Below are 15,413 nucleotides of genomic sequence, written 5' to 3'. Positions count from 1 at the left end.
TGAGGGGATGATGGCTGTTTGCAGCTGGTCACACACCCTTCAGGGTGGGGGTCCCCACTGGGGTGCTTGGCCAGTCTGGGTGAGGGGCTGAGGGCTGTTTTCAGGCTGGCGGGTGACGGAAGCTCCCAACCGCTCCTTTTTTTATTTTTTTTATTTTTATTCTGGGCCAGCTTTAGCTCTGAGGCTCCAGCTCTTAGGCCTCCGCTGCTGAAAGAAGGTATCTGGTTTGTTTTGGTTCTATAATCGAAACTCTGTATCAACTCCAGCTCTGAGATCCCGGGCTCGCTGAAAGCAGGTTTCTGGGGTTTTGTTTAGCTTCTATATTTGTTACAATGTTTCAAACTGCAGGCTCAGAGGCCGGCAAGGCAGGCGGGGAACGTTGGAGTCCTCCGTCACTGAAGCAAGCAAGCCTCATGTTCAGTTTAAGCTGCCTGGCTGCCGGCCGCCATCTTGGCTGGCAGTTAATTTGCATATTGCCCTGATTATCCAATGGGAAGGGTAGCGGTCGTACGCTAATTACCATGTTTCTCTTTTATTAGATAGGATTAAATGTAAACAAACTCAATATAACTTAAACAGAAGGGTTGCAAACTTACAGCAAATGCCATATTAAGAGTAAAACATGTCCTGGCTGGTTTAGGTCAATGGTTAGAGCGTCAGCCTATGGACGGAAGAGTTGTGGGTTCAATTCCCAATTAAGGACATGTACCTTGGTTGCAGGTTTTCCAACCCTGTTAGGGTCGAGTGTGGGAGGCAACTAATCGATGTGACTCTCTCACATCCATGTTTCTCACTCTCCCCTCTTCCTCCCTTCCCTCCACTGTCACTAACAAAAAAAAAAAAATCAATGGAAAAAGCATCCTCAGGTGAGAAAAAAAAAAGAGTAAAACATTGGTTGCTTGAACCTGAGTCTTGGCTTCTTGCCTTCCTCCCTGAACAACATGAGCTCTAGCTTTCCGACAAACCACGGGACCCTGGGCTCCATGTAATCCCCCAGCTACCAACCAGCTCGACCAGCCAACAGCATGGCCAGCATTTATGTAGGGGCTCAGGCTCCCGGACCTCTGTGTCCCACTCTACCAGTATGTAGGGTAGCTGAGGGTCCAGGGGCTTGGCTGCAGTGATAGCCAGAGGTCTAGCAGCCGTAGGGGGATATCTAGAGTGAGAAGGAGACTATGCCATGCCTAAGTAACCTGGCCTCCTACCTGGAGAGGGAGAGAAATCTGGAGGCTGATAATCAGCCTTCACTAGGTGTTCCTGGAGAGCAAAATCCAGGAACACCTAGGGAAGAAGCCACCCCAAGCCAGGGGCTGGGGGCATTATTTCAAAATCATTGAGAACCCGAGGGCTCAGATCTTCACAACTTCTGTGGAAAATGCCCCCACCATTCTACAGATTGACAGTGCCTGTCTTGCTGCTGCTGACTTCAGAGTCAAGTATGAGACAGAGCTGGCCATGCGCCAGTCTGTGGAGAGTGACATCAGTGGTCTCTGAAAGGTCACTGGAGACAGAGGGGGGCTCTCGAGGAGCTGCTCTTCAAGAAGAACCACAAGGAGGAAATAAATGGTCTACAGAATCAGACTGCCAACTCTGGGTTGACCATGGAGTTGGATGGCCCCAAATCTCAGGACCTCAGAAGATCCTGGTGGACACCCAGGCCCAGTATGAAGAGCTGGCTCGGAAGAACCTAGAGGAGCTAGACAAGTACTGATCCTAGCAGATTGAGGAGAGCACCACAGTGGTCACCTTGCAGACTGCTGAGATAGGAGCTGCTGGGATGATGCAGAGCTGAGACGTACGTCCAGTCCTTGGAGCTCGACCTGGACTGGATGAGGAATCTGAAGGCCAGCTGGGAGAACAGCCTGAGGGAGGTGGAGATGCACTATGTCATGAAGACAGAACAGCTCAACCAGATCCTGCTGCCCCTGGAGGCAGAGCTGGCCCAGATCTGGGCAGAGGAGCAATGCCAGGCTCAGGAGTATGAGGCCCTGCTGAACATCAAGGTAAAACTGGAGTCTGAGATCACCACCTGCCCCACCTGCTGCAAGAAGGGGAGGACTTCCATCTTGGTGATGCCCAGGACAACAGCCCCTCCATACAATCCATCCAAAAGACCATCACCCACAGGATTGTGGACGGAAAAGTGGTGTCTGAGGTCAATGACACCAAACTTACGGGCAGCAGAAGTGGGGCACACCTTGGGGTGGGGGGGCAGAAGGCCAATAAAAAGTTCAGAGATCAGTCCTGGCTGGTGTGGCTCAGTGGGTTGGGCATTGTCCTGTGCACTGAAGGGTTGCTGGTTTGATTCCTGGTCAGGGCACATGCCCAGGTTGCAGGCTCAATCCCCAGTGTGGGGCGTGCAGGAGGCAGCCGATCAATGATTCCCTCTCATCATTGATGTTTTTATCGCTCCCTGTTCCGTCCTCTTTGAAATCAATCTAAATAAATAAATAAATAAATAAATAAGGAAAAAAATATGGCTTAATATGAGATCTCTAATTGGGTCTACGGAGCAGACTGACCTACATATTAAAAGTATGTTAAACGACAGCAACAACAAAAACACTGTGGCTGAGGCACTGACCAATTAGAATGAATGATGGTCACAAGCAATGTGGCCCCAAATCAGCCCTGTACATTAGGTACTTGAGGGAACACTGGGAATAACTCAATTTGAGTTTATCTGTGTGTGGTTAAGTGGATTTAAGGTTTATCAAATGATTCTGGTGAGTAACCACAAGTTGGAGATAATATAATAAAGTGAACAAGTGGAAATGATAGAGCCCTTTCCTTAACCTCCCACTAATCTGTCCATTCAAGATAATAAAGATACCATTTTAACCATCATAATGTGATTGCAAAAAAACCCACCCTGATATCTATAAAAACACTCATTTTTCCCCACATACTTCATAGTTGGGCATATTCTAACTTTAAACAGGATTTTTTCCATGGGTTTAATTTGTTAAAGATACAAAAAAATAAAAGAAAGGTACAGCACCTTTCTATTAATACTTAATAAGAACTAACTGACATCAGGGAAGATTATTAGCAGATGAGATTAATGAGTATTATTTAGTAGATTTTGCATTTATATATTCCTTCACTTGAAACCCTATATCTCCTTACTACCCTAATGAACAGATATGCTTGTTACAACCCACAAAAGGAAATATCATATACAACTCTCTGTAAGATGAAATAATATCCAATAGACACAGTGAATTGATAAAAAAAATTACTAGAGGTTAAGAATGAACTGAGCAGAAGTTGCTTTCCTAAATAAAATTCAAAATTGAGAACTGCTATATATTGTATTGATTTCATCTCTATGATATTCTGGAAAAGGAGGGAGAACAGATCTATAGTTGTTTTGGGGGTGGTGGGAGGGGGAGGCACATGGCAGAGACTGAAAGAAACCACACAGGGTAGTTTGAGCAAACATTCCCAACTGGGATGCCATAGGAGGTAGTCATGTCCCAGGCCTACAGCGTCCTTAGCAAAGATCAGTCTTTGCCTTAGGCAAGTCCTGTCCACTGTTCTTGTGTATCTAGGATAACATACCTTTAAATGTCAGAGTAATTTTCTTTTCTTAAAGCCACAACTGCAGGCACCAGAACCCCTCATTGATACCATGTTTCCTGCATTCCATCTCTATCTACTGTAAACGTTCATTATTAAGTATCCTGTACCCACCAATGTCAAAGCAGTGTGTGTTTCTCCATTTTTGCTTTTTATCTATTCTAGTGATTTCCTCACTTTGCTTTCTCCTGCCTCCTTAATCTACCACCAATGGATTTCAGGTACCTTCCTTATGTTCTCATCTTTGATTCTAAATTCATAGAAGAAACTCAAAACTGCTATTCTCCCCTGGTCAGTGTGGCCCAGTTGGTTGAACTTGTCCCATGCCCCAAAAGGTCTCTGGTTCGATTCCCCATCAGGGTTGCAGGCTCGATCCCCAGTAGTGGACATGCAGAAGGCAGCCAATTGATGTTTCACATCAGTGTTTCACATCAGTGTTTCTCTTTCCCTCTCCCTTCCTCTTTTTCTAAAATCAATAAAAACTTTTTTTTTTTTAACTGTCATTCTCAAGAGTATTTTCCCAATCCATTGAGATCTTGCTTCTGGGCATGTCCTCAAAAACTTGGCTCAAATAAACTCTTATAAAACTTTTCTATAGGTTTGGGTATCTTTTCCTTCACAGGGGCTTATAGTACAAAAGGGCAAGAAGAAACATTTTTGGGCAAGAGAACTATTCCAAGAATTCTCTAGTACACTAAAGAAAGGTGAATTTTACTGAATGTAAATTATATCTCAATAAACCTGACTTTAAAAAATAGATTGAGAAAAAGTGACTTCATCCCCCAAATGGACAAAGATCATTATATATGTGGTTGCTCATGTACGTCAGATATGAAGTTTATAAAATGAGAATCACAGTGAGCAATAAAGGAATATAGAAATTAATAATAATAACCTCTGTGGTTGGAAAGACTAAAGACAGCCAAGATGACATTGGGCCAGCAGGGCCAGAGCGCAGAGCGAGACTGCGTTGGAGCGTCAGGCTGCAAGCCCTCCAGGGCTCAAGCCTGCCTCCCCTGCGATGGGGCCTTGGGTGGGCTCAGTCTCTGGAGCTGGCTGCGGGGAACTCGAGTCCCGGAGTCCGGAGACCAAGGAGAGAGTGAGTGTGCCGCCCCTTGCCTCCTGGCCCCGGGCCCCCAGTCCTTTCTCCTGACCCTTCCTCCACCACCCCCACTAACTCTCGGGCCTACCACCTCCCTTTTTTTAAAAAAAAAAAAATATATATTTTATTGATTTTTTACAGAGAAGGGAGAGAGATAGAGAGTTAGAAACATCAATGAGAGAGAAACATCGATCAGCTGCCTCCTGCACACCTCCCACTGGGGATGTGCCCACAACCCAGGTACATGCCCTTGACTGGAATCGAACCTGGGACCCTTCAGTCCGCAGGCTGACGCTCTATCCACTGAGCCAAACCGGTTTCGGCATACCACCTGCCTTTTAACCCACCTTTTTATCGCAGTGCACCTCTTCTACACCCTCTTCTTTCAGCCACCATTTCCCCATCCAGGCAATGCCCCCATCCTCCCCCTACCCCAACCTCCAACCACCACCACTCTAGCCAGGTACTGGAAGGACTTGCAGCTGAGAGCAGTAGGGAATGATCAGAGGTAGAGCCTGGGCTGAGTGGGAGCCCTAGGCCTGGCCCTAACCCTAACCCTAACCCCAGGACTGGGGCAGAGCAGAGTCTGGGCTTAGAGCTTTGCGGGGAGCAAAGGCTGGCTAGGCCTGGATGGGTGGAGTCGGGTGGTGGTGTGCACACACCAGTTTCAGTATTTCTTCTCTCTCCCCATCTCACCCCACCCTTTGCCCTTGGGTCAGACCTACTAGAGGCAGGTGCTAAAGAAATCCGCAGACCTCCAGCCCAAGGCCAGGTGGGTCCCCAAGCACATCTGGACAGCTCTGCAGAATGTCCTTGAGGAAGTAGCCCTGAGGTAGAGTGCTCTGTGCTTCCCCCTTGGAGACGCCAGACAACAGCTTTCTCAAAAAATAATTATGCTGGTCTCTAGAGAAGTAATCCATCTCCTCCAATCCATCCTGCCTGCCGTGTCTATCATAGAACTGATCATTACAGCACTGATCATCTTACTGCTGTTTGAGAATTTCCAGTGACTCCCCCACTCTCCCCTTTACTCACAGGATACATTCACACTTCTTGGAGCTGACATTCAAGACTGTCCAGTATTTTGGCTCTCCCTTCCTAACCAAGCTTGGTTCCCTCTGACACACTATACTACTCTAGCCAGACCTTTCCCTTCCTCCTGCTGTCAGAACTGCCAGGATGACTTCTGCCTGCCAGCATGCAGTTATCAATCTGGAATGCCTCCCCTCTCCTTTCTACCTTCCAAATCCTGCCCATGCAATACTTCACTGATGTCCTACCTACTTTGTGAAGCTTTCTCCAATCCTTGAGCACCACCTTCCCCAAATCTCTGTAGGACTGACTGCCTGTGCCACTCAGTTTGTCTATAAATCATGGAAAACATTTTATTTGCTCATGGTTTACCACCCCAGTTAAATGCATCTAGGGACAGATCTCAGCCTACATTTATGCTTCAATAACTAGTACAGCTCTGGATTTGCATTAGATGCTCAGCTAATGCCTAAATGTATTTATTCAACAAATATTTTAGATGGTTTATTTGTCTTAGTACCTGGCACAGTGCCCAACAATACAATAGTAAAAAAGAGTCTCACCTTCATGGTGCTTCCAGTTTAGTGGGGGAGATTAAATACCTAAATTGAAATTGAATGAATGATGGAAGGAAGAAAAGGGAGGGAGGAAGGATTTATAAGATTTAGTGGCTCCACATCTTCTAGTCTTTAGAGGGGAAAAAAATACGTGTGTATGTACTTTCTGTTTCCCAGGTATTATGGCTGTGTTCTGGTCATCCATCAAAACTGATGGATTTTGGACCTGGCTAGTGAAAGTGGCAGAGATTTGCTATGTGCTTAAATGATTTATGAGAAAGGGCATGTTACTGGAATTGACATGAGAGAAGATCAGACGAGACAATGATTTGGAGGAAAAAATTATCAAAAGCATTCTTTTGAGATAAAGTTTTTTTCTATGTGACTCTTCAAGGTTTTAATAAGGCAGCTAAATGACAATGCTTATTTGTGCCACTCATGCTTTCTGTCCTGGGAGCTGAGGACTTTGGCCATTAGGGGCTCTTCTGGAAGAACAGATTTTCTTTTTTTTAAAAAAACATTTTTATTGATTTTAGAGAAGAAGGGAGAGAGAGAAACATCAATGATGAGAGAGAATCATTGATCAGCTGCCCCCTGCACACCCCACACTGGGGATTGAGCTGCAACCCAGGCATATGCTTTGACCGGGAATTGAACCACGATCACCTAGTTCATGGGTCGACGCCTTACCACTGAGCCACACTGGCCGGGTGAGAGTCAGAGGTTTGATCTAGTATATGAATATCATGATGACCCAGTGGAGTCTGGTCTTTTCTTCTGCCATCTGTCCTGCAAGATTTTGTTAATGAATGAAGAGCTTATTCAAGCAAAAACCAGGTATTGAGCTCCATTGAGTTGTCCCAGGCTGGAGCACATCCTACGTGCCCAGAGAAGCCTTGTATCCTTATCCAAAATAGTCAGGGGGAAGTATATTCCATTAGTAAAAGGAAATTTTGAGGGGGGAGGGGGAAACCAGTGTATTTAAAAAATGCTAATTATCAAACCTATATTTTTCTTTTCTTAGGTAGAAGTGGCGAAAAAGTATATTGAATATCACTTGGAAAAATATGGCTTCCAGGCACCCAAGGTGACTTTTGTTCATGGCTGCATAGAGAAGTGGGGAGAGGCTGGGACCAGAAATGGGAGTTATGATGTTATGATGTAGGCCTCTCCTTACTGTTATGAATGTAGCCCATTTTCTATCGAACACACAAATGTCACCATTTGTGACAGTTTTTGCTGAACTGACTCTCACGTGGGGCGATAAACTAAACCTGGCATGCCTTAATGTAGAGGAAGAGCTGGTCTGGTCCAGAACACACTAGCCCAAGAGAGAACTTACTTTCACTTAACCATCAACCAACGAGCCCAAGAGACCAGCAAGACCACTGAGTCTGCCCAGACAATGCACACTGACCTGTTATCCTTAATATTATTTTCATAGCAAATTACAGAATTCTGTGCTTCTCTTTTTTTCTGTCAAGTCATGCCCAAGTGACAATCTTAGTAAACTGCCTGAAGGAACTTCGTCTGTTTACAGGTGGGATAAGAAATGGAGACATCTGGCCCCAGGTTATTTTTTGCCTGGTAAACATCAGGACAGAAACAAATAGGAAAATGCCTGAAATTTTTTTCCTGCACTCACTGTTTGCTGAAAGTTTACTGATATTTTAAACACTCTGTTCACCTCTCTTATCTTGGGAAAATAGTTGAGCTTGGGGAAGAGAGGAGGAAAGATTATTGTAGGATCCAGACCTCCATACTGTTGAAATTAGCTAAATAAAATCTCAAAATGACTGCTAACTCATGTGCCTGAGATTTAAGCACAATATTGAGAAAAACATTTTGTTATAAAGGTACATGCTAGCATTACAAAAAGTTGTATACTTTTTAAAGGAAAAGAGTTTATGAATACTATTGACTTCTTCTGATAGTTATACAACCTTGAGTTGCATTTGTTTCAATTTGGCTCAAAATCTAGGTGACCCGAGTATCCTTATTCAGGAGAGGGACACTCTTGCCCTCCCTGTCAGGTAGGGGACTGAAAAAGAAATCTTGGCACTTCGCTAAAAAATATTTATACTTTTCCTCCCACCTTCTAAGTCAGTGGTTCTCAACCTTCTGGCCCTTTAAATACAGTTCCCCATGATGTGACCCAACCATAAAATTATTTTCGTTGCTACTTCATAACTGTAATGTTGCTACAGTTATGAATCATAATGTAAATATCTGATATGCAGGATGGTCTTAGGCGACCCCAGTGAAAGGGTCGTTCGACCGCCAAAGGAGTCGCAACCCACAGGTTGAAAACCACTGTTCTAACTTCTTCCAGGCTGGGTTAATCATCAAATTAACAGAGACAGATTAACAGGAGAACATCAGGTTTTTAATACCTGCGAATGGAGGATTCACATAGGCATGTGAAGGGAACCAGTTTAGCCATTCAGAAGCTGCTTCTGGGATATTGATTTTTAAGGTGTTTAATAAGAAACAAGACTCAGAAAGAACCTTCGACCTCCCTGCTTTCCTGCCAAAGAAAAGATTCAGACAGAGAAACCTGTTTCAGGAAGGAAAACTTAGAATGCCACTTTAGCCTAATTTGAATTAAGTGTTGTAAACAAGGCTTCAGGCAGGTGCAGGTGCCTGTTAGCTAGATACCCACTGTGTTCCATTGTTTTTGAGTTGTCTAGCAAGAATTTTCCTGTCATGTCTGCTCCTGGTAGGTTTCTCTGTCTGAATCTCTTGGGCAGGAAAGCGGGGAGGTCAAAGTGTCCTTCTGAGTCTTGTTTCTTAATAAACAGCTTAAAATCAATATCCCAAAAAGACAGCTTCAGGATGGCAAAACTTTGATCCTTTCGTTCACACGGGGTCAGTTCAAGCACTTCCATCCCCCCACCCCCTGCATTTGTTTTTAAAATGGATGTTATCCCTTCATTCCTTTCTTTGCTATCTGGGATTAATGTAATCTTAACCTTGTTTGGACGAATTCTGCTGTTTCAGCATGATGGGAAGCTATATTTCAGTGACGTCTCTGCTAGCCTTGAATTGCCAGAAGAAAGCAGGACACAGTTTTCTGGGGTAGGTGTCTTTTTGTTTTGTTATGTTTTGTTTTAAGGCAGATACGTGTTCATATTCAGAGCTCCGTTCTGCTCACCGCCAGGGTGAGGCTTTGTGATGTGGGAACATGTGGGTTAGGTCAGGAGGTTTAGGTTCCATTTCTCTTCTGCCTCTCAAAAGTGGCATGACCTTGGAAAATTAATGTCCTTGAGTCGTCTTCTAAACTGTAAGATGTAGATAATTTACAATCTGCTGATAGGGCTTTTATGAAAATTAAACGGGATAATTAAATGGGAAACACTTTGAAAACTGTAGTGTGGAAATGAGGGCTACTGTCCCAGCACCGATGCCCCTTAATCCCCTTATGTTCTCATCATTGTGGTTTCTTCCTTTACTGTCATATGTGTGTGGTCCGTCTGACTATGAAATCAAAAGTTCTTACTTTAATAATGTGAACATTTTTCTTATTATAACATAATAAGTGAATATTGTTAAAATGTTGGAAAAATACAAAAAGTAAAAGACCATATTACTACTAATCATATAGCCAGCAATAACCTCTTTACCATTTTAATATATATCCTTTTACGTGTTTTTTTCTATGTGTACTTAATAAGATTGGGAGCATGCTATGTATAGAACTTAGTATTCTAATTTTATTTAGCATATTTCCTAAACCTAAACATTTTTTAAAGTTTTATTTATTAAACTGGGGTTGCGGGCTTGATCCCCAGTGTGGAGCGTGCAGGAGGCAGCTGATCAATGATTTTCTCTCATCATTGCTGTTTCTGTCTCTCCCTCTCCTTTCCTATCTAAAATCAATAAAAAAAAATATTTAAAAAATAGTAAAGCTTATTTAGAGATCGCTCTAAGAAATGGTAAATTTGTAGTTGAGAAAGTTTAATCGAACATAAGAGACAAGAATCCCAGAGCCAAAAACCCCAAAAGTTCTTGTTTGGCCACGATTACCAGCGTGCATCAAGCCCACGTAAGCATAGGAGACACCTGTAGAGCAGAGGCGTGATGCACGTTCTTTGCTTTATTAAACTCCTGAGCTGTCTGCTATTGTTGCTCTTCCCTTTCTCTAAGACAGTGATTTTTGGAAGGTAGAGAAATGTGACTTCTGACTTAGTCCATCGGGTATTTCACAAATGTGTCTTTGCTATTTTGAAATTCGTGGGAGTTCATTGATTATAAAACCTTGCTGATTGGAATCAGTGTTTATTTTGAAATGTTTTCAACATTCTAACTCTCCTGTAGCCTGGTTTCCTGAATACCGGCGTACACAAGCTGTCAGGAGATTACAGTTACAAGCAAAGGGAGTCTTTCCTCCAGCCACAACATTCCTGGGAACTCTGGCTTCTACAGAAAAACATTTCCTTCCAGCATAGCTGTTTTTGCTCTCCCTCCTGGTGTGCATGCGGGCTGCGTAAAGGAGGGCCCTTGACCTCAGATACGGCTTGTAACATTCTTCATATTTGGACTGGTTTTTATCCCAGCAATCTCCTTCCTATTCTGCCTTCTTTCTTTCAGCCTGCACATGTGCCAATGTCTTTAGAGCAGTTTCAAGTTTTTGAAATGGGAATAATTGACACTGAAGGAAGATTTAGAGAATGAAGCAGCTGGTGTATCCTAGAAAAATAACCTTGTGCTCTTGGGGGAAGACACTCATATCTTTTTTATGGCAAACCTTTATGATAAACCCTCCAGCACAGTGCGGGCAGGTGGTGCAAGGGACTTGGCTCATGCTTACAGCTTCCCATTAGTTGCTGCAGCAGAGAGGAATGCAAGCTGCTGCCTCTTTTTAAGAGTCCTCCCCTCCCCCACTTTTTTTTCCTTCCTTCTCTCTGCTCCTTAATCCTGACAAAGTGTATTTTGCTATTAAAAGAACTACATTATTAAAACACTGCAGAATCTGAAATGACACCAATAGGATTAATGTTATGTATGGTCTTGTTTCAATTAATAGTAGTGGTAGTTATATATGAACATAAACAACAGTAGTAATAATACAGAGGACCTAGTCTTTAAGAAAAGGTTTTTATTGATGAGAGAGAGAGAGAGAGAGAGAGAGAGAGAGAGAGAGAGAGAGAGAGAGAAACATCGATGAGAAACATAGATCAGCTTCCTCCTGCATATCCCCCCTACTGGGGATTGAGCCAGCAACCTGGGCATGTGCTCTGCCCAGGAATCCAGCCTGTGACCTCTTGGTGCATGGGACAACGCTCAATCCACTGAGTCACACAGGTCGGGCCAGAGGACCTCATCTTTATTGAATAGTTAATATGTTCAAGGCACCATGTCACCTAGCCCTCACAATAACCGTTATTATCCTAATTTTACACGTGAAGAAACTCAGGCTCAGAGAGATGAATTTGTAATCCAGGGTCACACAGCTAGAAAGTGGTGAATTTGAACCCATGTCTGACTCTAGAGCTGACATTCTTCGCCATAATCTGCAGTATTAACTCTCCATATTTATACTTTAATAGAGTCACAGGATATTGGTGCTCAAAAGAACCACTTACTAAGATGCCCCACCTTTTGAGGAAGCGTGAGGGAGGTGATGGATGCTTCGGTCGGTCCCCGGCGGAGGGAGGGAGCTAGCGCTTTGGTCCCCCCCCCCCCCCGCCCCGCACAAACCCCCCAACTTTGAGTCCCGCTGGAAATTGGGGGCCCTCCAGGCTTCAATTCCCCTCAGACGTCTCAGCCGTGCCCCGTGAGCCCCCCAGTCCCGGCCTAGGCCTCGGAGCAGCCAGACGCCCGCGGCCCAGCGCTGACCTCGGGCCCCGCCTCGCCCTGCCCGGTGTCCTCCCGGGTTCGAGGCCGGCTGCGGGAGGGAATGGGTTGGGATCGAGGAAATAGTCTCATTTTAATCCTGTCCCCGGAATCAAACGAATGAGGTCGATAGACCCGTTTTTTTAAAAAAGAAAAAAAGATGCCCCACCTTTTATTTTTTATTCCCTTCGAGTCTTGAGACCTTAGGGCTGGGAGCATGTATTTGGAAGTGATATGAATATCACTCTCTCCTGTTGGTAGAAAGGACATGGCATGTGAAGAAGAGGATGGGAAATCATTTTCCTGGGTGAGAAAGAGGAGCGGCTAACTCTTCCTACCAGGAAGTCCACTGCATTGAGAGGAGGAAAGACAGCGGTGTGAGGCCTGGCAGCAGCAACCAGCATAGCCAGCCCTCTTCCTGGCTTGGAGACCCCTGCTGAGTGCTAGTCTGGCGGTAAGGGAGCCCAGATCCAGGTAGACCTCTTCATTTTGGAGAGGTGGAAACTGGGCCATAGCGGCAAGGCCCCAGTAAGTTACTGCAGTAAAGGGAGTGGGTCAAAAGACTGCCCTTCATGAACGTAAGGTCTGTGCCTGTCGTGTCCACCCTTCTGTTTGCAGTGACCAACAATAAGTAGTAAGAGTGTAAATACATGTTTAATGAATTCATTTTCTTTCTTTTTTAATATATATTTTTTTACTGATTTCAGAAAGGAAGAGGGAGAGAGAGAGAGAAACATCAATGATGAGAGAGAATCATCGATTGGCTGCCTCCTGCATTCCCCTCACTGGGGATGGAGCCCGAAACCTGGGCATGTGCCCTTGGCCGGATTTGAACCAGGGACTCTTCAGTCCACAGGCTGACGCTCTATCCACTGAGCCAAACCGGCCAGGGCTAATGAACTCATTTTCGTTACTTAAGGTGGCTTGTACATGCTCTTGATTTTCGACCTCTGTGCCGGGTTTTTCACTGGCCCCACTGGCACTGGTGTGGGAGGTGAAAGGAGGAAAAATAAAGATTGCCATTTTGTCTTTTGAAAACTCCACCGACTCTGCCCTGAGATCTTGCTGGCCCTTGTTGGCAGTCTCAGCACCTGCAAACCATCAATTGCTAATGATGGCCCTGGTATGTAGGACTTGCCTTCTTATCTTGCACATGGTTCTGGTTTTGGAAATTAGAGAAGAAGCTTCAGCATTGCGGTATCTCAGGTCCTAAAGGCTAAAAGGCACATACAAATGGGAACCCCACAAAACAAAGCAAAATAAACTCTCCTGCCTTTAAGAAGCTTTGGATGAAGTTCACCTTGGAAGTGGTAAGAACTTGGTTCAAAATCTTCAGAGAAGGACAGCCACCTTTATAGCTGAGTGACTGATACTATTTCCAGGACCCCAAGCAATTGTAAAAGATTATCTCCCTTTTAGGTAAATCAAACGGAAATATTAGTGTCTGGGTCCATCAAAACGCCTTTAACTTGTCCTTCCATTTTGGGTTGCCTTTTTACAGGATCACATCACAGAGCCATTCAAGCTTGCAGAAAAGTCTGACAATGCAAAGTCCGATTGGTCCCCTGATGAGGCTGCTGAGGCACAAAGAAAAGCTCCTGCGAAGACGTTGTCTGGACGCTAAGGAATGAGTTACGTATGTCTTTTAACCTGCTCTTCCCATAGCACAGACCATAAGGAAGAATAAATGGCAAAAAGTCACCAAATTCTAGATTTGATAAAAACAAATGAAATCTTTTTAGAAGGTGTTAACGAAGGGTTCACAGCAAATCACCTAAACACTAGGTAAGCAGTTTTTCTCCATCTTAAGTAATTCAAAGTTTTGGTGCCACTTAGTGGTCAGAAGTGGAACTGAGCAGTGTTAAGGTTTGGCCAACGGGCAAGCCAGGCTCCAGAAATAACAATTGTCAGAGAGTCTCAGGAAAAACATATTCCTTCTGACCTGCAGAGCACCTTTTGGACTTTTCAGCTTATTTGCTCATTAAACAAAGCTCCTACTGAAATTGGCCTAATCGTGCCAAAAGATTGCCAAATCAGGTTTGGTAGCAGTGCTCTTGGGTTAAATGGTCTTTTAAAGCAAACACTTTTAAAAAATTGGCAGTTGAATGAAGAAAACAAATGAACGATACATTTCTTTGATCTCAGTTCACCCTAATGTGTGACAACATACTGACTATAGTAAATCCTAACTAGATTAGGAAAAGAGTTTGATAATTTTTAAAAGAAGAGCTAGGTGATTGGTGGGTTTTCTTTTCCTTTACAAAGTACCTTAGGAAAGTATTAGATTTAGTCCTAGTTTCCATAGTTAAAGAAGATTGCGGAATATTTCAAGGCTGACTACACCATTAGAGAATAGGAAAGCTTCAAGAATGCTTAAATAAATTGAAGGCTAGTTGTATTTGAAGACTTTGTCAGAGGACACAGAAAGATGACAAGGCAGGGATCGTTTAAGCCATGATCCCTGCCACCAGGAGCTCATAGTTCATTTTTAATAACAACTTCAAGTGAAGAAGAGTTTTTTTTATATATTTTATTGATTTTTTACAGAGAGGAAGGGAGAGAGATAGAGAGTCAGAAACATCGATGGGAGAGAAACATCGATCAGCCGCCTCCTGCACATCCTCCACCGGGGATGTGCCCGCAACCCAGGTACATGCCCTTGACCGGAATCGAACCCGGGACCCCCCAGTCCGCAGGCCGACGCTCCATCCACTGAGCCAAACCGGTTTCGGCGTGAAGAAGAGTTTTAATAAGAAAATTTCAACCCGTTGCTCTGAGCTCTGAGCTCAGTGCACAGACCCCAGGGGGAGTCGGCATGTCCCGAGAGCTTTTTATTAGGGACATGAGAATTTTCAGACTTTGTAAAATTTTTGGATGGATTCTACAGGGACAGCTGTTAAAAATGGAGAAATTCTCAGGTTACTAAGTGTGTTCGGCCTCAGACCCTGACTTACTACTACTGACCAAGGGAAGTCCTGGATGATATCTTTTAAGCCCTCTTTGTGTCTGTGACCTTGATTCTAAGCAGTTCTGTCTTGGCTTTATAGTTCAGTATTTCCCCAGGCACAATGTGTGTTAGTTAGGATGGTACAGCTGGGATTAAGCATCCTTCACTATCCATGAGCACAAGGTGGTCCTGCTAGAGAGGAAATGAAAAGAAAGAGTGTCCTGGTTATTTGGCTTATTAGACTCTTCCAAATTTAGGGGAAGGAGGTATTAGCCATTTACTTGTCATTCTGAACTCTCAGTTATCCCCAAAAGACATTGAGTGATAAGATTGGGCTGGAAAATAGAGATTCACGTTG

At 44.1% G+C, this 15,413-nt stretch overlaps 1 protein-coding gene and 1 pseudogene across 1 annotated transcript; both read left to right on the top strand.

Annotated features, from left to right (window-relative positions):
* The first annotated feature begins 804 nt into the window (after positions 1-804).
* LOC118669788 lies at positions 805-2,328 on the top strand (annotated as a pseudogene).
* Positions 2,329-4,603: 2,275 nt separating this feature from the next.
* On the top strand, positions 4,604-13,773 carry AS3MT (arsenite methyltransferase). The gene is given in 7 exon segments (XM_036337374.1): positions 4,604-4,681; positions 5,413-5,516; positions 6,451-6,587; positions 7,296-7,360; positions 9,274-9,351; positions 13,610-13,676; positions 13,679-13,773. Coding segments are annotated over 7 exon segments (624 nt in total).
* Positions 13,774-15,413: the final 1,640 nt, after the last annotated feature.

The sequence above is a fragment of the Myotis myotis genome, unplaced genomic scaffold, assembly GCF_014108235.1.
Source record: "Myotis myotis isolate mMyoMyo1 unplaced genomic scaffold, mMyoMyo1.p scaffold_m19_p_15, whole genome shotgun sequence".
Classification (NCBI taxonomy): domain Eukaryota; kingdom Metazoa; phylum Chordata; class Mammalia; order Chiroptera; family Vespertilionidae; genus Myotis; species Myotis myotis.
This window is presented reverse-complemented; position numbering and strand designations above follow the sequence as displayed.